The sequence below is a fragment of the Dermacentor albipictus genome, chromosome 1 (genome assembly GCF_038994185.2).
Source record: "Dermacentor albipictus isolate Rhodes 1998 colony chromosome 1, USDA_Dalb.pri_finalv2, whole genome shotgun sequence".
In the NCBI taxonomy this organism is placed as follows: domain Eukaryota; kingdom Metazoa; phylum Arthropoda; class Arachnida; order Ixodida; family Ixodidae; genus Dermacentor; species Dermacentor albipictus.
Genome location: NC_091821.1, coordinates 328,428,840 through 328,455,515, shown reverse-complemented (window position 1 = coordinate 328,455,515; position 26,676 = coordinate 328,428,840). Strand labels below are relative to the sequence as shown.

Below are 26,676 nucleotides of genomic sequence, written 5' to 3'. Positions count from 1 at the left end.
AAGTCGGCTCACATCTTACTGATCTCGTGTCGGTGTTGGAAGGGAGAAGGTAAACGGGGGACGCGAGTTCTCGCTTCAAGAAAGTTTGACAGGACACGCGGGCAGTGGGTGCGTGTTTTCGTTATACGCGTTGTTCTGATCTCACTGTGACCTTTAGCGATGAACCGAAAGCCTAAAGGAGTTGAAGAATTGTCGTGTCTATAGGCACGACATGATCTAGCTTGGCGTCTAGCAAGCTGTATTTACACGCGACGGCCACATGCTTCTCATTCTAAAGCTAACACGTCAGCATGGATATATTTATCGCGGAATGAAAGAGTTCTGTGTATGCTATGTATGGTTCAAGGGAAGAAGGCAACACGAAGAAGATATGCCAAATTGTTAAATATGTTACTGGCATAGGTGACCTAGAACGCATTATACCTAATAACCCAACATGTCAAGTGGCAGACAACTTTAACAGTTACTTTACTATTATTGGTCTCAGTATTGCGAGCGAGTTCGCTTCTCATACACTCAATTTAAATGCACCCTGTACTGTTGCCGATAATATTGATATACGCGACGAAACTAAGGATGTTATCAGCTATGTCATGAACAAGTTACCGGCGAACAATGCGGCTGGCCACGACGCCATACCTTCGAGGATTTTAAAGGCAAACATTCGTTTTCTCTGTAGTCCGTTGTGCCACATGTTTAACCATGCATTTTCTTCTAAAGCTAATGCTATCATGCTTAAGATTGCTAAAGTAATACCAGTACACAAGTCTGCTGACGGAAACTTCCCCAGACAGCTGCAGACCTATATGTGCCCTGAGATATACCAGAATCGTAAATGCACAAAAAAAGTAATTTCGTCGCAATTAAAGCAATTCCTACGTAATCGTAGCGTTCTTTGTCTTCAGCAGCGTTGCTGCCAACCGTTCCACTTCTACCGCGGTGCCGATGCTTTCGCAATATACTTATTCCACTATGCAGGAAAACTACATAGTAATAGGAGTAGTTTTAGACGTTAGGAACGCATTTGATGCGGTCAGTCATTCCATTTTACTGTAAAAAATGCATTTCCATGGAATCACAAATAACTCACTTGATTTCTTTTCCAGTTATCTGTCGGCGCGTAAACAAAAGGTAGTCATTGGTCACATTAATTCATTCTGTAGTAGTATTAACTGCGATGTACAACAGTGCTCAGTTTTAGGCCATATATTTTTTTCTCTTTATATAAATGATGTCCCACAAGCCTTGCGGAAGCCAGAAGCATTGCTGTACGCGGCGGGCCACACTGCTTTAATTTTTACAGGACACGGCCTTGCAGCTCTCCAACACGACATGATGACCTCTTCGTCAAGCGTTTCAGTATGGTTTACCAAGAATCAGTTGACTGTAAACTATGCAAAAACAAAATATGTTGTATTTCAGTCTCTCAGGAAACATTGACACTGCAGTTCCTAACCTCTCATTAAACAATATTCGTAGTCAACAAGTCTCTTCTTTCAAATACTCAGGGGTCCCTTTTGATGATTGTTTACGCAGGCATGTGCTAGTACAGAATCTATGCGCAAGGTTAGTCTGTGGCTGCTATACTCTAATAAATGCTCGCCAATATATTCCACAAGCTATACTTCGTACAACGTACTTTTCATGTCACTGTCACATAAGTTACCGCCTGGATTCATGCGGTATATATATATATATATATATATATATATATATATATATATATATATATATATATATATATATATATATATATATATATATATATATATATATATATATATATATATATTTGCTTTCTTTACTCTTTTCTACGGTGGTTCACATGTTCGTAACTATCTTCTTTGACTTACCATATACTCCTCATTCCTCATGCAGGTAATAAAAATTTAGTTTTTTTTGTTTTTGCTTACTCTGCTGTTCAGCGCCTATCGATTTTTACAGCAGCGTAGTGTTTCTGCCTAGAGCTTCGTATCTAGCTTATGGTAATCACCTTTTTCTTGTGTCAAATAATCCGCGAAGGTATTTCATATCCGGGAACCACATCAGGGAGGAGGGGGGTAGGGGAGGGGCGTAGCGGCCCAATGTATGTTAACGCAGACAGTTAAGAATGGGCATGAAAGGAAGTTCCTCTTTTTAATTGACATGAAAATAAATGAAAGAGACGTAATCTTCCTATAATGGTGACGGCTACTGCTTTTCAAGTTATAATAGAGTAATGATTCGAAAATATAATCACTTACATCTTTATGAGCTAATAGCAAGGTTATTCTAAGTGATACTTAAGAAATAGAGAACGATACCGTGGCGACAAGCTTGGACAAGAGGGCAAAACTGTGGTTGTCAACGCTGGTGCAGTGGTCTGTGGAAACGGAAGCAGGGCCTTTGATGTCTATAGAATTGGCGTCGGGGTCATCCGTCGAGGCGGTTATAAAATGAGGATACGAAGGCGTAGTTTGCTGAATGCCAGGGTTTATTTTTCTCCTGCAGGTTGATTCTGCTGTCGGGCGTCTTCCGTAAGCATACGTGTACTTCAGAAAACGCAATGGGGATCGGGGGTGAAGGTGGTCATGCTGTTGCGTGGAGTACGTTCATTACAATGGCAGCCTGTGGAAGTGCGTAAGTACCTCTGTGTTCAAAATAATTAACTTACGGCCTTGTTGCTATGACATTAAGCAGGGTAGCGCAGGTCATTCGTGACTCGTCTTCTTGGATTCTCTGTTTGCGCTACGCTGTACACAGTGCATCGGCACCGGCGCCGTTTATCCACCCACTATCCTCTATAATGCGGCGTGCTCTGACAAGCCTCAATGTGTTTCATCATAACGTTTCTCCGTGCCCTTCTTGGTGCTGCCGTGTGTGTGCGTGCAAGTCTTTGTTCGCAGTGTTATTTTCCCATGTGTACGTAATGTATTTGCCCGTGTTCTCCATAGTCGGGCATTGTGCTGGGGGGCCACTGTGCAACCTTTGTTACTCAGGTTGAGCCTGCAGAGAATGGGAATGACAGTCTGTTCAACACCCCTCGGATTCGGAGCTCCAAGTGAGTCGTAGAAGGGCTTCAAAGTGGGCCCTGTGAGATAGCTTGTCACTCGCAGGGCTGCTTGGATATTTTCAGCAAGTAATGCAGAAATGCGTTAAAGCCATTTAATCAACCCTAGTTTTGCCGTTCCACTTCGAGGGCTAATAAATTTCGAACACTTTTTTCTCTCTCTCCCTTTCTTTTCTTGCTGACGTACACACTCACCTAACCAGAAATATTCTGAATCTACATCGGAAAATCCTGATTTCATAAAAGGCCTGGAAATCATAGGCTAGCAAATAAAATTACTCTACCGCAGCTGGTCTAAGAAAGTGGGTACGACATCGATGCCCTTAGGATGAGCAAGAATGGTAGACAATACATTTTTGCCTATAACAAATTCGAAATTTTTGGTCAAAATATAGGTGTTAGAAATAAAGGCGTTGCTTTTGCTCTTACATTTATGCAGTGCCGAAAGCTATGATTAATGTTGCTGAAAATCCTGACATCGTGGTGCGAGATTTTTCTGTGAGAAGAGATAGTCGCTTTATAAGGTGTGATCAGAGTCTATTCAATGGAAAGCATGTGTACATTTGCACGAGTATTAAAGCCTGCGTAAATGATCATATGCTAAAGAAAAAGAATGCAGAGCAACCCACCAATATCGCTGCTTTTGCGTTATTTTCGATGAAACAAATTATATGTTCCAGGAATCCCGCTTTCAAATGCATTGTAACATGAGCAAGCATCATTATGTAGATTTATGCTTAGTTTTGAGAGCTGATTTGTATTTAAGTGCTAGTGCTGAATAAATCAGATTTACTTATATTTTCTTTGGTTTATCGGTCACCAGAAAAAATGCTAGTTGTTAGTATAGTTATGCTGACTCATAATACTGAGCCCTAGCTCCATGCACCAAGAAGCTATTATTTGCTGCAGGCCTAAGCACAGTTAAGCCTCTGTAACGTATTATGCATCAGCATCATTGAAACATCTTAATGGGTTGCTGCGAGGAAGAAACCTCTGCAAGGCTCCCACCTGCTTATTCTCTATATCACACTACTTCCAAGGACAGGCTGCTTTGCGATCCCGTTGGGAGCAGATTCAGCAAGGCGCGACAGAAGCATTGCCCCTGTACTTTTCTTGAAGCCGACTCAGTCGCTCGATATTTGTAAACGCCTTTTCTCAGGGTTTTTCTCCTGCATGTAATAATATTTAAAGAAAAGCACCGCTTATTCTTGCAGTGGAAAACGAGTGAGAGGAAACAAGTAGGTCGGAGAAGGAAGATTGGCGCCCTGCGGTCCCGCTTTAGGCGCGCTTGCTTTTGTCGAGAAACAAAGGTACACACGGATTGCCACACAGGGAGAAGACAGAAGCTCGCGGTGTACCCCTCACAAGGGGGCTTGCAGATTGCGCGCGCAGTGACCGCGGTAATTGTGTGCTGCGTGTCCTGCAAAACTACCAGTCACCTGTCAAACGCCGTGGGGCTAATCTGATTCTAATTGGGTCGAAGTCCCGTGACGTCTCGTTCATTACGAGCCAATCAGTTCGTCTTCAGTGCGAGCCCATTCAAAGGAGGTGGACGGAAAGGCACGCGGCGGCCAAACGGGAAAGTGGGGAAGGGTAGGGAGGAGGAAGGCTGCGAGTAGGGACTTCCCTGTTTGTTTGAAGATCGCCTCCGTTTTTTTGAGGGGAGAAGAAAGAGCCTCTTGCGCACCAGGCTTAATGGAAAACGCGCGCGTGGCAGACTTTCCCTGTATGCCGGGAACTGACCCTGTGCGTGGCGCCTAATGGTTGCCTTTTGTTTGGTATTTTTGGCGATGCTGACTTGTCATCTTATTGCGAGTGCGTTAGGAGGATAAATAAACTGCTAAAGGGAGACGGCGTAATTTCGCTTAAACTGCTCGACTGAGACGGAGCACTTCTTTTGCGACACAGCGCCGCGCCATTGGCCTTTGACTATCTGCTTACCTAACCAAGTGGCCCGAGAACGACGCGCGAATGCGTGTTTCTACACAAAAAGCAAAGTTGCCTTTTCCTTCTCTGAAAGAGCAAATTAAGACAGACGGCACTCGCTAAATGCGACGCCAGCAGCAATGTTTGTTTTTGGGAGGAACTTGCCTGTTAGTGAACGTTGGGCTAGGGGTGATTCTGTGAAGCTTAACGCGGCGTTGGCAGGCGTGCTATTGTTCTTGAAATGCAGGAACTGGAAGAAAGAGGGAGAATCACTAAAAAAAGGAAGAGTTGTTGCTTCCGGGCTGTTTCGAGTTAGGATAAAGAGTTACAAACATATAGACCTGACTGGACGCCTGCATAAATTACTTTTACGGTCCAGTAAAACACACGGCTCTGTCTAACCATCCCAATGCACACTGTCTGACGCATGGACGAACATATATGCTGCTAGCCGCTGCAGTAGCTCGGAATACCTGGAATCACTCGCCCATTTCTCCCTGCACTTCTGTGCTTTGCGCAGCTCTTACATCAAGGACTTTGACCGTAGTCCAAATCGCTATCTTGATTCTAGTTTCTGTGGTAAGTACTTGGTCCCTTTTTCTTCAAATAATAGGTGATCACCTTATTAGCTTTCTTTCTTTCTTCTTCCTTAAAGGGGCCATGAACCACTTTTTTTCGAAGTGGAGAAAGGCATTTGAAGTTAAAATTGTCTAGTTCAGAAATACTCTGCCGCAGTAAGTAATTCAATGAGTTCAGCAGAAGTGGAGTTACTGTCAATCAAACGCGGCCTCCGCTATGCTCCCGTTCCTTTTTCAATGTCTTGCACTGCGAAGGCTGCGGCGCAGTGTGGCGTGCCCGTAACGCTCCGACTCCTAAATTTACCGTGGCGCGCAGTTCAAACTTCATTTGAATGTTAACGTAGATGCCAGGACTTCCACCTTTGGTACCTACGACGCGCTAAGCACAAGCCAAACGTGGTTGTCCTCAGCGAGCCTCGGTGCGCTTAGCCAATGAACTCGTAGCCGACCAGAGCTTGACGTCAGCTATCGGCCAATAGCTCCCGTCTAAAGGAATGACTAGATAAAGCGTCCAGAAAAGAGTGAGGACAGGGCCTTCCGTTGAAAAGAGAGCGTTTGAGAGAAAGGTGACTTCGCGATCCACTTGCAAGTTCCATGCGCCGCGTACGACACCAAAACTTGACTGAGATGTTCACAGCAGCGTATTCTACCCGCGGACTATGTGATTTCACCAAGCCGGAGGGTTGGTTCAGGGCCTCTTTAATGATTAAAGAAACTCTCTTTGCGCCTATTTTGTGAGCTTGCGGTGCTTGTAGTAGCATTATCATTATTATATCATCTTATTATTGCTTTGTGAGAAAGGGTAAAGAAAAATAACTTAATATATTGGGTGCTGCGTGACAAAACCACGATTTGATTATGAGGTACGCAGTAGTGGGGGACTCCGGAATAATTTTGATCACCTGGGGTTCTTTAACGTGCACCCAAATATACCTACACAGGCATTTTCGCGTTTCGCTCCTACCGAAATGCGGACGCCGTGGCCGGCATTCGATCCCGCGACTTCGTGCTGAACAATTGCAATTTGACAAATACTGAAATGACATATCGCTGACAATTGTATGTGGTGCACGATAAGTAATGAAGAGGATCGATAAAGAGGAATCCTCATATTATTATGGCCTGAACTTTTTCACACCTTCATTTTAATATAGAATGAATGAATGAATGAATGAATGAATGAATGAATGAATGAATGAATGAATGAATGAATGAATGAATGAATGAATGAATGAATGAATGAATGTTTACAACGGTAAAAACCATAATGGTATTGCTGGCGCCGTACTTTTCCATTTCTTTTTTGTTGGTTTTATTCCCCGTTTCTGGTAATCATGAAGATCACTGCTGTGCTCCATAATGTTTTGCTTTATGCGAGTAAATCTTATCTAATGTGGAGGGTTGCAGAACCATATAAGATGTCTAGTGTGATACTCTCACCTATTAAACATGAGTTACCTATAAACCTATTAAACATCTATATAACGATGCGAGCAGCGATAAGTTTATCTGAGTCATCTTATAAAGTTTTAAAGAGCATTAGCGATTTTCACTGTGCAACTTCTCATTCAAGCTCTCTCGCGGACGCTGCGTACACGCGGTGAGTGAGGCGCAACCTTGCAACCACAGGCGTTCAGACACCACAATCCAAGAATGCGACGTACGCGCTTTGCGAGAAGTTAGGGGCAATCTCCCAGCCACAAGCTTACTCCTTACGTCAAGAAAGAAGCAAAAAGTAAAAGAGTCTACTGTTCTTTTCTTTTTCGGTTACTGACAACTTTGTTCCCAACTCAAAGCAATAACTATATTTAGACCATCGAACGTGTCACACGTTGCTGCATCATATACAAGTGGAAAATGCCGAAAAGTTTCTCCGGACGAGCCGTCGCTGCTGTCCGGCTTCTATGTGGGCGATGCAGCTATTTCATGGAGCAATGGCTTGGCTTTCAGGATTAAAAGCAAACCCCGCTGCCGCCTCCTCCCTCACCCTCTGCTTCCTTCTCATCCCGTTCAATGAAAAGACGCGCGGTGCGCAGTCACCATTGAAGAAACTAATTGGCCGCTGTTTCAGCATAACGTCCAAGCATTATAATTGTGCTGCGGTTTTATTAACCTGCCCGTCGGTGGACCGACGATAAATCCCGCGGCTTTTCTGCCGCGCTGTATGTGTACGCTGCGGTGCTGGTCTTTCTTCGGCGCTTTGGGTGTCCCCGCTATGGTGTAGCACGTTTGGATATTAGCCGGGCACGCTTTGCTTTACGCTGAGAGAGCCTGGACCGCACTCGTATGCTTTCAATTAGAGAGCCCACTGCGATGAACTTCACTTTAATGAAGTTACCTGAGACTGCAACAGAAGCCGCGACCGTTCCGGAGAGTGCAAAGAGAGGAAGGCAAGATCCGAGTGGAGAAAATATGAGCCGCGGGCGGAAAGTTTCTCAGTGGTCCATACGGCCAAAGCAGCGCTACCAGATTAGTGTAATGGCAAAATACGAGGGACGTTCCGAAAGTAAGTTTCGTCATTTATTTTCACACGGAAACTTCATTAAAAAAATACACCAAGGCATCATAACTATACACCTTGCACTATTTTTCCACGTAATCGCCACCGGCATTGAAAAATTGGTCGTAGCGTACAATCAGTTTAAAGAAACCACTCTGGTAAAACTCGGTGCCCTGCGATGCAAGGCCCGATACATGACCTCTTCACCATACACGATTTGTAGGCGTTCATGCATGACGGACACACTAATTCCACGTGTCAATTCATGCCGGATAACGGCACGCACTCCCACTGGTGACCACGTTATCAGCACACGTCTGTCTGCCATTGTAATTTGTACCCGAATAACATCGGGCACGCCGGTCTGCTGCTACTCTATCTTCTTCGGTGCATTCCTCCTCCGCTGACACTTCTTCCCTCGTTCAACCAGCAACGGGCGTGGATTCTTATGGCGGTTGTTTTTTTCATATGGTGCATCATCTTTCCTATAAAAAAAATGACGAAACTTACTTCCGGAATGCCCCTCGCAGAATAACACGCACAAACATTTATGATGAACACTGCAGGCCCTGGTTAGCTCGAGAGTGTGAAACTGTGTTCAGTATTCTTTTCCATTGCTTTTGCCTCCTAATGATGGTGTGTATGCCTAACTTTTCGTCGTCGTAAGATCAAATCCTGGCCAAGGCTGCAGCATTTCGATGGAGGCGAAATGCGGAAACACCCCTGCACTTATATTTATGTGCACGTTAGAGAGCCCCAGATGGCTCAGATTATTCAGGAGTCCCCCACTACGGTGTGCCTCATAATTCGATCGTGGTTTTGGCACGTAAAACCACAATTTCTTTTTACCTTTTCCCAAAGTGCATATGCGTATAATGTGCAATATAAATTTTCTTTCGCGATAGATTTTCTAATGCAATAGCCTACCAGATTTCACATGGAACTTAGCTTTATGAGTTGTACAGCTGACGCTCAACAGCCACGAAAAAAAAGCTAAATTATGACTTTGTATCATTTCTTGTAACGCCACTAAATTTTCAGACTAGACAAATGGAACCTGCTAGTGTCAACAAAGCGAAATATGGAAACCACAATTCCGCGGTGCATCAGCACTATTTCTAGAACGAAGTCTGACCATGCTGTAATTACACCTGATAGCCATGATGATCAAATTTGTTTACCTGGTCGCACCGCCTGCGCTTCACGACTGCACAACTACATCGACAGAGCACATTTGATTCGCATAGAGTGGTAACTTATGCCCTGGTCACGCGGCACATGTAATGTCATTCGCACGGAATGAGATTACGCCTTAATGACATTTTTGTTGCTTCTACAGGGGCATGGTGAATGACATTCCCAGCTTTCACAGTTTCACAGTTTTCCGAACTCATGCAAGCGCGATGTGTGTAACCTCGATGACAGCGGCTTGGCAAAAAATTACGAAATCGATATGTGAAAACAAAATGTAATCAGAGTAAAGGTTGTGATGATTGCTGTTATAAACATTTTATTAATTTTATGACGTACAGCACGATAGTTGAAGTAGTTTGTGGAGCTATATTGTGGTTCCCAGTCTCCGACTGGATGCTAGCACCTCTTATCGGCAATGTTTTGCAAAGGCTCGTCTGTTTGTTTTCTTTTTTAATTCCTGCATATTGTTTTCAAAGTGGTGCCGCGCTAAAGCCTACCCACCAACCATGGAAGCCAACTCTGCAGCTTCGTCAGCGGAGAATGAGAAGCGAAAAGCGCAATGGACCGACGACGAGACGCGCGCACTGCTGAAAGTGTGAGGAGACCACCTCACCGATTTGCACAAGGCGAAGCGCAACCTAAAGGTATAAACGTTGTCGATTGTCGAGTGCCAGCGTGCACAAGGTGCCGATAAACATTGTCATCAATTGTGAAAGCCATTTTGCATACCCGTATAGAGAGGGAATGCAATACCGCAATGACATTTGGTATGAATGTCATTTACTGCGAATGACATTACGCGTGCCTTGTGACAGAGTTATTACTCGGCTTAACTCGCACGATTCGGGACACACGCGCATGCGGTCTATCCGGAAGCGCGCGGCTGATAACCGTCACAGCTAGGCACGATAAGTGAGCTCGTTTTTCATTCGGTTCGTCGACGCGTGGCATGCTGTCAGCAATTAGAGCCGCTCACCGCAAACCTAACCAGGAGGAGTGCCTGGAGAGAACCGCCTTCTCCCGAGAGCACCCTGAAACTTTAATCGCGTAGCTTCCCCAAGGGCTTCCCGTCGCCGCATACGTTTTCCTTTGATCGCTAACCGCCTCCGGCGCCACAGTCGGTGCCCGCGAAGCATACGGCCTGCAGTCACTATTACAGACCTGAGCAGTGCTGGAAGCTCTCGCATTCGCGTACCGACGCACTGAGCTCGTCGGCTTAATTCTGTCTGCAGTGTGAGGGACTTTTATTTTAAACATTTGTGTGCAAATGTGCGTGCATTGCTTTTTCACACAGGCCTTGGAGAATGTTGTTCTCGGTATTTCTAGGCCGAAATGAGTAGAAACGAGAACGCGGGCAAGTAGGTACGTGCGCTGCTGAACTAATGAGAGAAGCGAGGAAAGCTCGACTCCGGTACGCCTCGAGCATCGCGAGATCGTGAAGGAAGTTTTGGTCTCGCCGGCGTACTTAAGTCGCTTGAAAGTTTGGTGCAAGAAACAATAGAAGAATGAGAAGTAGAATTGACTTCAATTCGAAAGAACCGCTGCCACCTTGGACCGAGACACAAAAAGAGAAAGCTAAAATGAAGAGCACTAATTGCACGTATTGCGGGCATTCCCGAGATCCCGTCGATTGCTCGCCGCAACGATCGACACGCGACCCCCGCTACATGGCGCTATAACTACGACGGTGGCAACCTGCTCAAGCGGTGCTCTGCGGACAATGGAGGGTGCATGACCAAGGCTTCATAAGTCAGTGGCACTCACAATCAAAGGCGAGTCTGCTTCGGGCCAACGTGCCACGTGTGTGTGCCGTGCGCCCCGCAGGGATTATGGTTAGCCATCCAGTGCTCGAGGGTGATTTCTGCTATCAGCAAGTTTGTTGAAAGACTATCGGGAGTTATTTCCAATGTCGTGCAGCTCGTCTGGTTCCAAAACTTAAATTATTTGAACTTGAAAATAACATTCTGTTCGTTTCTACGAAGGCTCCTGCTATAGTGCCTGTCCTTGGAGAGTACTCCTCGCGACTGCAATCAAGAAGCCAAGTCGCTTCAGTATGTGGCTCAAATAGGCCGTACTCTTGCGCAGTGCAGAAAGCCTGGCTGTGCTCAAATTTAACGTCTTTTTCTCTTTAGTTTTGAAGGCGACTAGCTGTAGCGCGTAATGGCAAAGTGTCACAATAGAAAGCTCTCCGAATAAATAATGCGTATACTTTATCTTCTTTAGGAACGAGCAAGGAAGCCCAGATATATCTACTTTATGGGTTTAGATGACAGCTAAGCAACGTACTCGTAACTTGAACAACCACCTGTTGAAATTTGATGATGGTAAATTGCTAAGTGTACACCAAATCAAATGTTTTTGTTATCAATTACGCATCCTCTTCATTAGTGTCTTCCTTTTAGGCATGACGCATTATCAAGCGAATAATGAGAAGGAATAGGAGGAGGATGTTGTTTACTGCAAGGGGGCCTAGCCTTGTAAGACAGGCGAGGAACTGCACCTCTCGAGCACCTCCTTTTGGGAGAGTTCGTCCCCGTTCACAAGCGTAGCGCGGGACAGGTGAAGACGACGCGCACAGCCAGGCGCAACAGGACGCAATCCTGCAGCCTGTGATCTATCCCGTGCACGGTGCCATGCCGGGCCACCCACCCCGCGGCAAAACGCCCTGAAATGAATCTGCCAAGCGTTACCAACCAATCGTCAAGCCCACATCACTCAAACATTTCAGAAGTCGGAGCACCTCCTCATAAATGTTCGGTGTCCACGCGGAACTATGCCATGTTGCTCACACTAGTGTGTGGAGAGCCTAGACGCTGGAGTGCATCAAACAAAAATTTCCGCTCCCTAATGAGCTCAGGGCACTCCAACAAACAGCGTTCAACATCGCCTAAAGTGTTACACGTCATTCATAACGGTCAAGTGGTGCGGCCGATCTTGTGTAGCCACACCGGAGTACGTGTGGTACGAGCTCGACCATTCGCGGAGGCGATGCAGCAGACACCTGTGGTCATCTCGGCCCGTTAGTCACGCACGGCTGTGGAGTTCCCTACCTTAAAGACGGCTAACCACCTATTAAGACTTTACATGAACACTCGGTTACATTGGTGTCGTCAAAAAAAGAGGAGGAGGAGGAGGAGGAGGAGGAGGAGGAGGAGGAGGGGTGTAGCTTGTTGCAGGCGGATCTAACCTAGCGAAAGTTTCCGGCGATTGCTCCGCCTGAATGCCACCTCTCAAACACGAAAGGGCCGAAACAGTTTGCAGTCCAGCTAGCAAAAAGAAGTTGACAGGGAGCCCAATTAGTTGCACGTGTCCAAACCACGACGACCCACATGGGTCACCATTCCCTTTCCGACCCTGTATCACGGACGAACTTTTGGATGAGCCAAACCACCTCTTGTAAGGAACTTTCAGTGCTCTCTCGGGAGCCAGTTTTCTCTGAAAGCAAACGCTTTCGTGGTTCTTCATTTGTTCCATGCTGAAAGTAATCCCCAGGATGCTTAGGAAATTTGGAATGTCTCAAATTCTGCATCCAGCATCTTGCGGAGACCTGAAAAAAGAAAAAAAAACATGCAAAAGTCAGCAATTTATTTAATGCATTTTGGCTCTAGAATGCCTTAATAATGCTTACGTTATATTAGTTGGTTGTGAAGTCATGAAGAGAAACTATGCAATTAGTTTTGGAGATTATCAGTCATGGCTTCGAAATAGCCAGTTAGGTTATGCTTTTTAAGACGACGTGAGACATGAGAGCGAAATGCCGAAGCGTGCTAAGTTAGCGTTGGTTGCCGATACAGTGACTGACTATGGAGAGCAAGTGCTGCCATAGTCGCGTTTCTTTCTCTATCCTTGTTTATCTTGCTATTCTTCGTCCCTTTCAAACAGTCTCGTGAAAATATATTTAAAAGGGTCGTGCGATGTGTGTAAAATAGATGCCTCAGAACAATTAAATAGTATTCCCAGGTTATCGTATTGGTACAGTTCCTACTTCCTGAAGTACCTTTCAGGGATACTAAACGATCGAACTTAGTATTTTAATGTGTTCAAAAATATTGATTACCTAAGAAAAAGAAAACGACGTAAGTGGTGTGAACTTCAGCCTACTTTAACGGTTTCATTTTTATTGATTCTCTGTTAAGTAACACTGGCGTTAATACTGCGGTGCCAGATGCGAAATCGTTCATTTTAGTATAGAGCGCTTCCGATGTTTAAAAGTGATTACCAAAAAGAAGATTGAAATATGGCGATACGAAGCAGAATGTCTTTGTGGTCATTTTATGAATAGAGAATTCTAAAGCTGGGCCCTATAACGTGAAACTATTCCAATACGTTTTTATTCCAATCTCCTGACGTCCAATTTACGTAACCGCCGAAGCAAGCATAGGGCAGTGACCCGCAGCGTTGTCTGAACAACCACAACAAGGCTGCATCGGCAAATTACGCTTCTGGAACACCATAAATATTTATTTATTTATTTAAAGATGTCCTCACAGGCCTCGTATGAGGCATTGGGTAAGGGTGCGTTACAGTAGGACTAAAAGAGTATATAGGGCATATAACAAAACATAATAGATATACATTATTAATTGACAATGGAAAAATGTATACACATATTATACAAGTATTAGAGCATTGTACAAAATAACAGGGTCCGCAATGTACATATTAGAAAAAGACAAACGATACAGTTCCTTCAATAAACAATAAAAAATAATGTTGCCACTCCAGTACAAACACGAAACAATACTAAAAAAATACAAGAATAATAAGCGAAACGATGAGCTCACAAACAAGAGAGCACATAACTGGAAAAAGAAGAAAAAGCATCATGCACTTTATTGAAGTTAGGCGGTGGAATATGAATTGATGAGCTGGCGGAATTTATCGGGATTAGGTTCGGAGACGATGAAATCAGGAAGAGCGTTCCGCAGCCGAATGACACGAGGAAGCGCCGACCAATTGAATGCATGTGTGTTTCCAACCACGTTTCCAAACCACGACGACCCACATGGGTCATCGTATAATTGTTACCATTACCGGTGTCTAGATGAGAGAGAAAAAAAAAAACGCCGAAAAAAAGGCACCCATACGTTTCCGCACTACAGCTTCCGATGATGCCAAAGGATTTGCCAGCGTATAGCAGGAACTATCCAATGAATTATCAGCAAACAAGGATTACAACTCATTCTAAAGAATCCACGGAATAAATAAATGTCGAATAAATGCCGATATTTAGGCTTGAAAAAAAGAAAAAAAGAAACTTTATCAGGTTAAATTAGTTTTTTTTTTTTCTGTAAGTAACAACGTAAATGTCCGATTGCGTAGACATTGTGTAGACACTGTATCAAACCTCTCTCCAGCCAATTTCGGTTGCAGGAGTGCAATTTCAACTTGCAGCTATTGTGTACCCAGTACGTACTGCCATTAGTTTTAGGCCACTTGATTAGGACCTATTTTACGTGTTCGTATGTACTCATCCGTGATATTTAAACTTTACAATATTAAATGTCCTTTTTTTTCAAACAAATTCTTTTTGAGGGTGGATATACTGGCGCGACAATCGCATGCAGCCAGCTGTGGCAGAACAAGATGACGAGCCAGACGCACACGCGAGGAGAAAACCAAAGAACTCAACATCATTATTAACACTGCTCTAGCGATTCACCGGAGACATGACTGGCCGGTTACAATATATCGCGACCGCGGCAACTCTCTCATTGGACTGCCGTACAAGAGCAATAACCTAGAAACGTGAGGTCGTTATCTTGGTTTGGCGTTTTTCGGATCCGTGCATTGCAGCCCCCTCAGGTAACTTGGAGCGCCTGCCGAACGTAACGTTTAGCGTGCGATAGCAGACATTGCTATTTATTACCATTATAAACAACCTTTGCGGGCCATCAGTCGATTGCGTCATCGCTAATCTGCACAGCTGACATGCTGTGGCGTTGAAATATAGAGTCCAGTCGTCGTCCGCTGGCTGCGCGAGAAACAAAAAGAAGATAACACAGTATGAAACGAATGAAGATCAGACTGTCATGGAGACCCCATATTTCGCTTTCGAAACCAAACATAATGGAGATAAATGCTACGCGATCTGGGCGACAGGAGTCGATTTGATTATTTTAGTGCTTAGTAGTTTTCTTCTGGACGTAGGCCGCCTTTCGCAAGAGACGAGTATTTCAAGTGATCATGTTTTTTTTTCCGTATCAGTTACAATGAGCCTTTGCAGCAGTCAAGGGCCCAAAGGTTCAGACAGCGGCACCCGCCCCCCTTCCCCCTAAGCTGTGTGTACAACATTCTGCGTCATTCTCCACACCCCGAAATGCCATCGGGGCTGTCGTCCTTTGCGCCACATAGTCACGAATTCGCGCAAGACCTATACTAATTAACAGTGCTAAACGCGTAACGTGTTGAGCTCCCGTCTTGTACATTAATTTTATCTCTCCGCGACACTTTCCATCTTTAATTTCCCCTTACCCTTCCCACGGTGCAGGGTAGCAAACCAGAATCTCTTCCGGTTAACCTCCTTGCCTTTCCCACCCTTTTCGTCTATCTCGCTTTTGTCATAAATCAACGCGTTTGCTATTAACCAAGACACAAAGCTCCCCTCGGAAACCGTTCTTTATTCAGGCGTCCGCTATCGGCTATTCTCTACAACGGAAGCAACTACGTATATCTTGGGTGCTACCCGCCGTGGTTGCTCAGTCGCTATGCTGTTGGGCTTTTGAGCACGAGGTGACGGGATCAAATCCCGGCCACGGCGGCCGCATTTCGATGGGGGTGAAATGCGAAAACACCTGTGTACTTAGATTTAGGTGCACCTTGAAGAACCCCTGGTGGCACAAATTTCCGGACTCCCCCACTAAGGCGTGCCTCATAATCAGAAAGTGGTTTATAACGTTCAGCGACAGTCCCTGGCATCTGTTCTAGCGCGCCTTGACAGTAGACCATTGTCGCTCGACACGATTTTCACATGCCGCCGACAGAAGATATCGCAGGTGAAGGCGACAAAGGCACTACTTCGGTTTTTGAAAGAGACGGGATTGGACAAGCGGCTGTGAGAGTGACGTCGCGTACCATGCCAGAATGATGGACTCCAACGGACCATGTGTGTGTGTTGTGATATGTGCTCTCTCTCCCTCTCCCCCTTCCCCATCTTTAATCTCCCCCATCCCTCTCCCATGTGTAGGGTAGCAAACCGGTTAAGCCATACTGGTTAACCTCCCTACCTTTCCTTCTCCACTTTTTCCTTCCTTCCTTCCTTCCTTGGCACGTAAAACTCTATTATTTAATTTTAATTTCTTTTATCTTGGGTGCCCATCAGCGTCGTAATTATTTATTAATGCCCTTAATTTAGAACGTTCTTGCTAACAAAAATGTTCACAGAAAAGATCCGTAGAAAAATAATTTTTTAGTAGTGTGTCATTTTCACGTTCTCAACCGAAGAAAAAACAATGAAGACAGTGTTTGAAACTTTTAACTGGAAGCGAAGTTAGTTGAGTGCGCAGAATAATATTCTCTCTGCTAGTAAAGAAAGAACAAAAGTAAGAGGCGTCATTAATGCATGACCAAGTGGGTGGAAGAAATTACTAATTTATTTTTATTTTACTGTTTAGCAGGGTTTTCTAAATGCTAAGGAGCAACCCAGTTTTATGACTTTGGATACGAGATCTCTTTTATTGAGATGAAATTTATTAGAGTAGTTGTTGTACTTTGCAACTTTGCGCATTACATTTAATAGGCAAATAGAAGAATATTTATCGACATTTTTCATTAACTGTATTCGTGGAGAGGATGAGTCTAAGAGTAGCTCTGGAAAAGATTTTGTGGGAAAAAACTCAGTGGATGTCGGGGTACAAATTTCTTTTCAGGTAATTACACACCATGCGGCGCAGACGATGTCCTCGGATTTAAAACCAAGACTTACGGCACGCAATGTCAGCTGGCTACTCTGTGTAAGCGTCAAATGTAGAAATCAGTTTACAGAGTAGAATATAACACGAAAAGTGAAAGAAGAAAAAAAAAGACAAGATGGCGAAGGCACCGTTCACGCACGCTCCAAAACATAAGCTATGGCGTTTTGCCATCACTGCTTGCTCGTATTTCAGCGTTTTCTGAGACCACTAGAAACGCGCATATAGGCAACGCCCCTTTTATGACGAATAAAAATTGTGGACGTCCTGAAGTCAGGCTATAACTTCTCACCGCTGCCAACCTGAGCGAACTTCTGCGTCGACGTATCTGTACCAAAAACATGGCACAGCTGCTGACGTGGGTTACTTTGTGGCCACTTGCCGCATTGATTTTTTAGAACCATGTACCTTTTCTTTATCGCCTTTGCTGTATATAGACTTCACTTAACGTCTCAACATATTCGGTGATGTAAAAAAATTAAAATTAAACTATGGGGTTTTACGTGCCAAAACCACTTTCTGATTATGAGGCACGCCGTAGTGGGGGACTCCGGAAATTTCGACCTCCTGGGGTTCTTCAACGTGAACCTAAATCTAAGTACCAGGTTGTTTTCGCATTTCGACGGCATAAAAATGCGGCCGCCATGGCCGCGATTCCATCCCGCGACCTCGTGCTCAGCAGCCTAACACCATAGCCACTGAGCAAGCATGGCGGGTAGTGGTGTAGGAAAACAATTTAAAGCTCAATAAGCGAGTAGACTTGCATATACTCAGCACTGTCAGAGCTCGAGGCAGCGATATGCGGTACAGTTGAAGTATGTCCGCCGTTTGTTCCATTATTCTATTCTGAAGCACCTACTGTCCACTTTTTATTGCTCTACTGCTGTTTCCAGTAACGATGAAACGAGAAGAAGGTATGAAAAGATCCGCTTCAAGCTACGTCTAAAGTGCAGAAGCAAACTGTAAACTTTAAGCGTAGTAGTGCAGAACTGAGAACTTCCATCCAGCTTCCATCTTTCGCGGGAGAGAAAAAAGAATATGCTTCCATCTTCGAGCCCGGAGTCATTCCGCGAAGAGCTCCGCCCAGAAGTAGATGTAAAATTTGGTGTGGTCAGAAAACATAATCAAGAAACTTGAGCGCAGCCCCGCTCAAAAAAGTGAACCGCCGCAAACCTTGTCATTTATTTACCAAGCATGATTTATTTATCCGACGGCTGCCGTCGTTTCAGCTCGTCAGCCGACGCGAGGCTAACGCATCTACTTCGTGCGCGGGCACCGTGTGTGTGGGGGGGGGAGGGGGGGGGGGAAGGGGGGTCTTTCTCCACCTGCAGGGAAGGCGTTCGTTCAGGGGATGCGGCAGCGAGGACGAGCCAGCTCGTTAGCTCGGCACTCAGGCATCGCGAAGAAGAAGAAACGGGCGAATTCTCGCAGGCCGAGTCGATGGGCGCCCATCGCTGAGAGGCCGTAGAAAGGAAAGAGAAGCGTGCGGCCATGCGATGCACGGTCGGACGAACCTGGAGACACGAGGCGGCGGCAGTCACGTTGTAATTAGTAGAACGCCACCGCCTCTTTGCTCCCGCCGACGGAAGCCCAGTGAACGGACCATTGGGCGCCGCTGCGAGCACCGGGCAACGTGCAGGTCCCCGTGTGCCTCGGCGCGATCCTGCAGAGAGTGACAGCACGCGAAGAGGACTCGGGGGCCAAGCGGAGGTGCGCGCCCGGTACACTGCGCAGTAATCCCACATTCTCCCGTTTAGGCTTTCTTATAGGGTCACTCCTGCGAGTAGGAAGCGCTCAGAGCGAGCGTCTCCGCAGACTTCGGAGCAGACAAGAATTTGTGGCGTGCTACCTTGGCAAGATCCAATATTTACAAAACTGATTCGAATGCAAACTTTTTAGGGATTTATTCCTCATTCTCTCTCTCCTTTTTTATGACATGACCGCACAGTTTGTTTTGGCAATTCACACGGTGACTGGACGCTCTCATGTAGCTGCTACGGCGCGTTATATATTGTTCTATTCTATTTCTATTCTTTCTCTATATTTTTCTGCGTATCGTTCTCTTTCTTGTGCTTTGGTTCGTCTTGCACTGATTTTTCCTGCATTTCTTAGTCACTGGAGTTCTTTTTTGATCAATGGGACTGTCAGCGCTTCGGTGGCTTATATTCCCTGTGGTTTCATCATTTAATTAGGGAACAAGTAAGCATCGTTTTCGCAAAATTGCTGGGTAGATATTCTGTTATTTAGGGCAATGTTTAATTATTCATGCGTACCTACGTTTCAGCAGAAAATTTCATTATACTATCATAAGAATTACATTGGCTTGTCCAGAAGTATTACTTTTTGAGAGCGAGAGAGAGAGAACTTTAATGAGAACCAGCAGTTTAGTCGGCTGGGCCTCGAGGTCTTGCCTCTTCGCCGCTTCGTAGGCCTGCTGGGTCGCCCAGAGTCAGTCGTCGAGATGGGAGCTGCGCAGGGCGGCATGCCATCTCTACGAGAGGGTCACGGGATTAAGGTCTGGGTATTGATGTTTGCACGCCCATAGCACGTGGGGGAGTGCTGCTGATTGAGTTTTACAGATCTTGCACGTCTGGCTCGGGTAGATGTCGGGGTATATGACGTGATAGCGTGTGAGGGAGCGGTATGTATTGGTCTGTAACAGGCGAAGGATGGTTGCCTGTGCTCTGTTTAACTTGCCGTGAGGGGTGGAGAAGGTTCTTTTTGCGAGGTAAAATGGCTTCACAAGGTTGTTGCATCTTGTAAGGCAGTCGCATCCTGCGGGTGCACCTGCACCGTCTCCGGCACGGTTGACTGGTCCTCGCACTACGGAGTGTGTAACCTCGTCGAGGTTGATGTTGGTGAGGTGCGGGTGGACAACGCTGGTGTGTGCTGGGATCCAGACGAGGGTGATTTGATTTTCAGATGAATGCGGGGCTTGTTGTAAGATACGGAATGATTGTTGAGAAATACTACCCTTGATGTAGTTGTTGATTGCTGCGCGAGAATCACTCAGTATAGTGTGACAGGCTGGGTCAAAAGTGGCCAGGGCGATGACCACTTCCTCGTCCGTCTTTTTGAGACTATAATTTTTTTAATAAAACGGCTGTGAGCGTAGCGAACGTGTCTTTCTTGTAAAGGAATTGTAAGGCGAGGCAGATGTGCTTTGTCGAGAATAATTTAAGTTTCAGAAGTCTAACTATCAAGAATTTCTGAACTCACTCTTTAATAAGAATTTTTGGGGCAGTTACTTATATGGTGAATTTATTTATTTATCTACTTATTTATTTATTTATATTTGTTTACGCATACTGCAGACCAACACTTTGGTCTGAGGAGGGAGGGCAAGGAACAGTACTAAATAAATGAAAAAAAAAAGCTCATGGTACACTATAAAATGCCATAGAAACAATTCTCTAGTTTTTCTGCAAGGTCAAGGTAAAAGAAAGCATTAAATTATCGACAACATAAAAACAAAACAAGTCAGTACTGTAGTGAGGTTCTAATCAAAAGCTAATATACATAATTTTCTTTATTAGCCTTTTCAAGCTTACCTAAACAGCAACGAAGTACGTAAGCGCTACGTTCGCTATGCACCCCTCACAGCGTATGGAAAATTTGTCTATCCTCACAAAAACTGAAAAGCAAAACAAAAGAAAAACACCCTTTATTTTTCTAGTATACTTCAGCGACATATCCCGTAACTTTGTAGGAAATAACTTGCCTTGAGACGTGAATAAAAAGCAAGGGAATAATCCTGCGGTTACTAAAGTTATAACTTAGTCAGCATAGTACTTTATTAAAAAAGAAAAAGCATACTGTCGTCCACTCGTTGGTATAGATAATTCATCATTCATAAGATTTCGAAGCAGGGTTTGAGTAACACGGACTGCTGCTTCGGGGCAAACTTTACGAAGGGAGAACTGCTGTGGGTAATCTCGGCTTCTGATATGCCTGAACAGCGATACGAAAGACTCGCGCGCGTTAATCCATCGACAGTTTGGTCCAGTGTATGATTAATAACGCAATTATTTTTCTTCGAATAAGCAGGGAAGGCGATAGAGCCCAACATTAATCACAAATCGGGGTCACATGCACTAAAGTGAGAAGTTTTGCTCCTCTATTCTCTCAGGCGTACCTCACGCATGCTTTTAAATGGACCATCTGAAAGTAAAACTTTGAGAATGTCGAGACGAATTATTCATAGACTCTCTAAAGGTGGTCCAAGTCCTAGGAATGAATGGCTTGTCGTTCTTCTGTTTTTTTCGCAAAAGACGAATACTTTTTTTTTCTCCATATCGCGATATCATCTTATTCTACGTTTCTTCTTTGAGCAACGTGCCAAGAGCAGCCACTTAATTTCTCGTCTCTGAATACGTTAGCGGAGTTGAAGGCGCGGGAAACCTTCTTCAAATTTGATTATCGGGCATGCGAGAGTGAAATTGATGACTTCCCCCCCTTGAAACCGCAGTATTCAATTATTCTCAGGTCCGGCAGAGCGGAAGTTTTGCAATGCACATCGAAGCTCTAGTCGGTGACAACGAGGGTCTTCGCGGGTTGAAACCGGTACGGTGGGTGGGATGAGTGGGTGCGCCGGAGCAGTTATTTATCTCAGTCATTGTCACCCTAGCGAATCTTGCCATGCTTATTCAATGCTGTCGTACACAGCTGGGCAGTACCGAGGCGCGTATTCATGCGCAGGTGTATCATCGGCATACCTTAAAGATCAATCTTGCCAAAATCGACTTTAAGACTATAACGCTTATTGCCAATGCCTGCCAGTGCTTGCGAAATTCAATTTATAAGAATTTTTAGCGGACATCTCAGGATGCAGAATACTGGTAAACTTGCTCCAGAGTGATAACACGTGGCGCTCTCAAAGCGTTCTGATTTCTCGTTTCTTTCTCGAGGTCACGGGTTCGATGACGTTCGCAGCGGCAAAACTTTTGTGGGGCCGAAATGCAGGAACGCTTGTACACCATGGATATAGGTGCACGTGAACGAATCCCAGGTGGTCAAAATTAATCATAAGTTCCCCACAAAGGCGAAACTCATAATTGGATCGTGGTTATAGAACGCAAAACTTGTATTCTTTCCTTTTACTTGTTTAAGTTTATGTTGATTGCACATTTAGAAACACAGTGCTCTCATCATAAATGTCGAATGACAGCCAAAACGCTGTTAACAAGTAGCTTCTATGAAACGAAAGAAAACGAAAAATCTCGTAAGCAGCTTATAAGAAGATAGGATACGACGTCGTCAGGAGAAGTTATTCGATGACCGAGTATTCGTCAGCACTCGAGCGGCAAGTTGAGGACAAAATGGAAGGTCAGCAGACTTGCTTAGTGTGCCTATGCAGTCAAAGACTTTTGTTTGGTTGGTCCCTTTGGTTAAAATCGAACTGGTTCATACCACTTTTCAGAAAACCTTTGGTATTACAGTATTTTGTAATGCTACTGAACCAACAGGACCCTGATATTGTACTGTCAATTAGGATATTAATATTAAAGCGAAGCTTTCTTTGATGGATTCCTAGGCGTTTGATGTTCCTTGTTTCCTCGCGGGATGCATTTGTAGATATATATGCAAAGTTTATAAGTGCTTCAAAAGCAAGTACCAGCAAACTGGCTAATGTGAACCCTGTATTCATACCGCCAAAGTAGTGCCTTCGCGTGCCCTTCTGTTCATTGTATTAAAAAATAAATTACTAACTAAAATTTTGACACATAATGTGTCACAGGCATCTATAAGGATTCATTTATTTACTTGATTTTCTATGATTTAGTCATTCGGTATGTGCCGCTGGGGTACAAGGCGTACAAAAGTTGTCACCTGTGCGGTGCACAATTATTACCAGATTATGAAATTATACGTTGTAGGGGTTTTTGTAACACATTTGTAAGCATCACTGTAAATGGTATTTATAATCGCTTCACTATAGCTACTATTCGCATAGACTGCAACGTGTGCGTTGAATTAGAATTTTGTTTTCAGTGCTGTCTGAAGAAAGTACGAGGGAAGCCACCACTGCTCTCCAAACCTCCAAAGACGCCCATAAGGCAAGGTTGTGATACGACTGCCTGCATGTGCGACTCTCACATTTTTTGAGACGTGATGACAGCGAATATACTTCTCTGTTCGTGGCGGCCAGTGGTAACATCCCAAAAATAGCTGCTTTCGTGCTTCGAGCAAATGACTGCAGTCTCTATGGGTGAAATAAATTAATGGAAAACAGCCCTGGCCTGAGAGCGCAGGCGCGGTGAGTAGGGAACAAAGGCAGGAACTTTTAAGTGCTTCGTACCACGCTACAAGGTCTTTCTTTCTTTTTTTGAGCCCGAAAGTAAAGGTCTAGCGGTGGTCCAATGCAAATCACGCGAGACCGCAATCAGAGAAGCCGCTTTGCACCCACTCCACGTGCCCCAGAGAACGACACCGCCCGTTGAAGAAAGTGCGAACGAAGCGCAACAAAATGTTACGCGTGATCGCTTGAAATCGATTCGTAGAACAGCTGTTGTTTTTGCTGCAGAGAAACTTCAAACCACATCACGACGTAGTGGATTCCTTTTATTTTTGTTGCTTAGCAGAAGCGCATTGGATGCCATTTTTACGGTCCCACTGAAGACGACTAATGAATATGAACACGTTAGCGCTGCGTGTCATGGTGATTCGATTAATCGGGGCTGGATCACGCTACACAAACGACTTTTCTGTCAAGGCTGATGCAGCTGCTCGGACCTTGAACGCGACCTTTGAACAATTTTTCACCGGTACGAGCGTTACGTGCGCCAAGCATTTACTTACGCCGAAGTGGGGCCGAAGGCTGAGCCTGTTCCCGGATTACAGTTCTGCCGTGGTTCTGGCGCTTCCTTTCATTTCGTCTAGAAACAAGGGCACATTCGTCACTGCATGGAACTTTCGGCAGAATCTCGTTCCCTGACATCACAACAAGCTTAGGCATATGAAGAAGCAATACAAGGCAACTGTCACTGGCTTCTTCTGTATTTGTTTTGCAGAAGAATAAAAAAGGAGAACCTAAACATAATTTCTTGCTTGCTGTTGAGTTTCCCGCATTGCTTTTCTCCTCTAGAGGTAACGAAATATCACTATGTGATCTAGCTCTTTAATATTCACAGTGATAAACGTTGAAATTCCGCAACGCACGCTATTTTCATGTAGCACTGATTGCACGGGTGACATGAAAGTCACGGCGCATTTAGTTGAAAAATCAAATTGCTGAAAGTCAGGATAGTTGGTTACAGAATTAGCGAAACATATTATCAGTGCTGAAAGGACGGGCAAAAAGACACGAAGCAGTGAAGGCGGCCACATCTTATATTTGGGAGAAGGTGTACGAAGAGAATCTGTTCGTTCGCACAGGAAAGTTGTTCGTTGCAGTGATGGCGACAAACACGATCCGCGGCCGTTGGACCGAACGGCGGGCGTTTTCTGTGGTCGGACTTTGAACACGTCAGTGTTCTTTGACACTACCAGTTGTTTTAGTATGACCGAAAGCAACAAAACCAATATAAAACTCGGCGATTTTGGGTACCATGACCACGATCTGATTAAGAAGCACACCGTAGCGCGGATTTCGGATTAATTTCGACCACATGGGGTTAATTAACGCGCACCTCAGTGTAAGTGTAGAGATGGATTTGCATGTCGCCTCCATCGGAATGCTGCTCCCACGGTAGGGATAGAGCTCCCGATTTCAAACTCAGCAGCACAATGTAACAACCACTTGACGATCACAGTGGGCGTCAATAAAAGCACATTGAGAAAGCAGTCTGGAAGAGGCGGATCGGGAGCGTTCCGTAAATTTCCATCCCGGCCAGCCGTAACACACTGCCGGGAACACGATATCGTGGATTTGACTCAGTGGAGGTTGCAGCAGCCGCATAACAAATGGAGCCAAATGCAAAACGCTCGTGTCTAGAGACATGCGTGCACGGCAAAGAATGCAAGCTCGGTGAAATGAAGTCGGAGCTTGTCGCTTCAGCGTCTACCACTGTCTGCTCTGCGGTTTTGAGGCGCGAAACTTCATTGATCAACCAACGCTCCATTGAGAAGCCATGATCGCCGTCCTTTGAAATTTGCTACCTTTCCCAGCTTGAAGGCGTGAAACACTTTTCGCTAGTGGCTTCTCCTCAATAGAAATTCGAGGCTTTCGCAATGCTGACAAAACAGCTGCGTTGCAACCCGACCAGTGCCTACTACAAGCCGTTTTGCAATGCTTGAGATTATTATATATCACCCTTCATTTGTGTAAGGAGTGTATTTTATGGAAAATCAACAAAACACCCCCTTGAGCCTATTTTCAACTAGCGCTTTGTTTATCTTTGCTCCCCTCCTTGACACAATAAGAAAGCAGGTGTCTTTATGCATGCGGTTTGTGTCCTATAACGCCTGCTTTGAATGCTCTTGGTGGACCCGTACGCACCCCCCGCTTTCTTAAGTCAACTTCTATTTCGGTTGGGTGCAAATGTTGCAAGAATTTCGACATTTGCCTCTCACACTAGAAAAACAAAGGCCGACAAGCCTTGTGCACCATGATGGTCCCATCTGCCGCCGCGAGTTCAGTTCTAGTCTTTCTAATCTTCTTATCTTTTCTTATTTTCTTAATCTTTTTCTTATTGAAAAAAGTTCAAACTAGACGCTTCGAAGTGACCTACAATGACCCAGTTCGGCTCGAGCCGATCTATACACTACGTGCTACGAATGCGTGCGCATTTAGTGCTCCTTCTTTTTTTCTTTGAGAATGAAAACTGATAGTTTTATTACGGTCTCTCCCGCCCATATGTGCTAACAATTTCAGAAAGAGTGTGCCTACGCTATACTCGCAGAATTTCGTGCTATGTGCTCCCTCAACATAAATGAACATTATCTCGGTTTTATGTGCGCCCGCGCATAGAAGTAAGGCATATAATAGAGCTATTCTTAGCCTCCATGGGGCCATAAGGCTGCCGCTAACTGAGTGGCCAAAAATTCATATGTTGGTACAAAACATACAGCGAGATGGCAAGCAACAAAAATAAATGCAACCAAGGGCACATTACAGGAAACACTTTGTACGCGGGCAAAGTTACCCGTGGGCAAAATTATTCGCGCAACCAACCACTGGTGTTTGTTTTGTTCATCCGATACAGTATCACTGGCACATCAAAGAAGAAATTTCACCTTTGCAAAGTGAAGATAAGTGAACGTCGAGCATTCCCCCGCTCCTAAAGCATTGCTGAATGTTATGTATTTACCTGCCATGATCGCAAAGTGTCTTTGACGTTCTGCTACTAAACGCAAGGTGGCTGTTTCGATCCTGGCCGTGAGAGTTGCATTCCAATGGGCTCAAAATGTCAGAATTCCCAGTTGCGATGCTTTGGCCGCACATTACAGAAACCGTGGTCTAAGTTAATCCGGTGCCGTGGGCTATAAGGCGCATCTCATAGCCGGTGAGTTGTCGTGTGTAAAAATCTATAATTTAACCTAATTTTAAATTATTTGGTTTTGGGCTCGCCGTGATGCTCC

General features: G+C 44.9%; 2 protein-coding genes across 2 annotated transcripts in view; one reads left to right on the top strand and one right to left on the bottom strand.

Annotated features, from left to right (window-relative positions):
• Positions 1–26,676, top strand: part of LOC135909271 (acetylcholinesterase-1-like) — a 651,651-nt gene that overhangs the window by 34,388 nt on the left and 590,587 nt on the right. Inside the window, exons 2-3 of the mRNA XM_065441182.1 lie at positions 2,491–2,619; positions 2,979–3,040. The gene's annotated coding sequence lies outside the window, so the exon portion shown is untranslated. The remainder of the gene's footprint in view (positions 1–2,490; positions 2,620–2,978; positions 3,041–26,676) is intronic.
• Positions 9,755–26,676, bottom strand: part of LOC135910208 (uncharacterized) — a 67,720-nt gene continuing 50,798 nt past the window's right edge. Inside the window, exons 3-5 of the mRNA XM_065442263.1 lie at positions 18,672–18,883; positions 15,117–15,221; positions 9,755–12,794 (exon numbers count right to left, since the gene is read on the bottom strand). Coding sequence (XP_065298335.1) covers positions 12,582–12,794; positions 15,117–15,221; positions 18,672–18,883 — 530 coding nt within the window. The 3' untranslated portion in view covers positions 9,755–12,581. The remainder of the gene's footprint in view (positions 12,795–15,116; positions 15,222–18,671; positions 18,884–26,676) is intronic.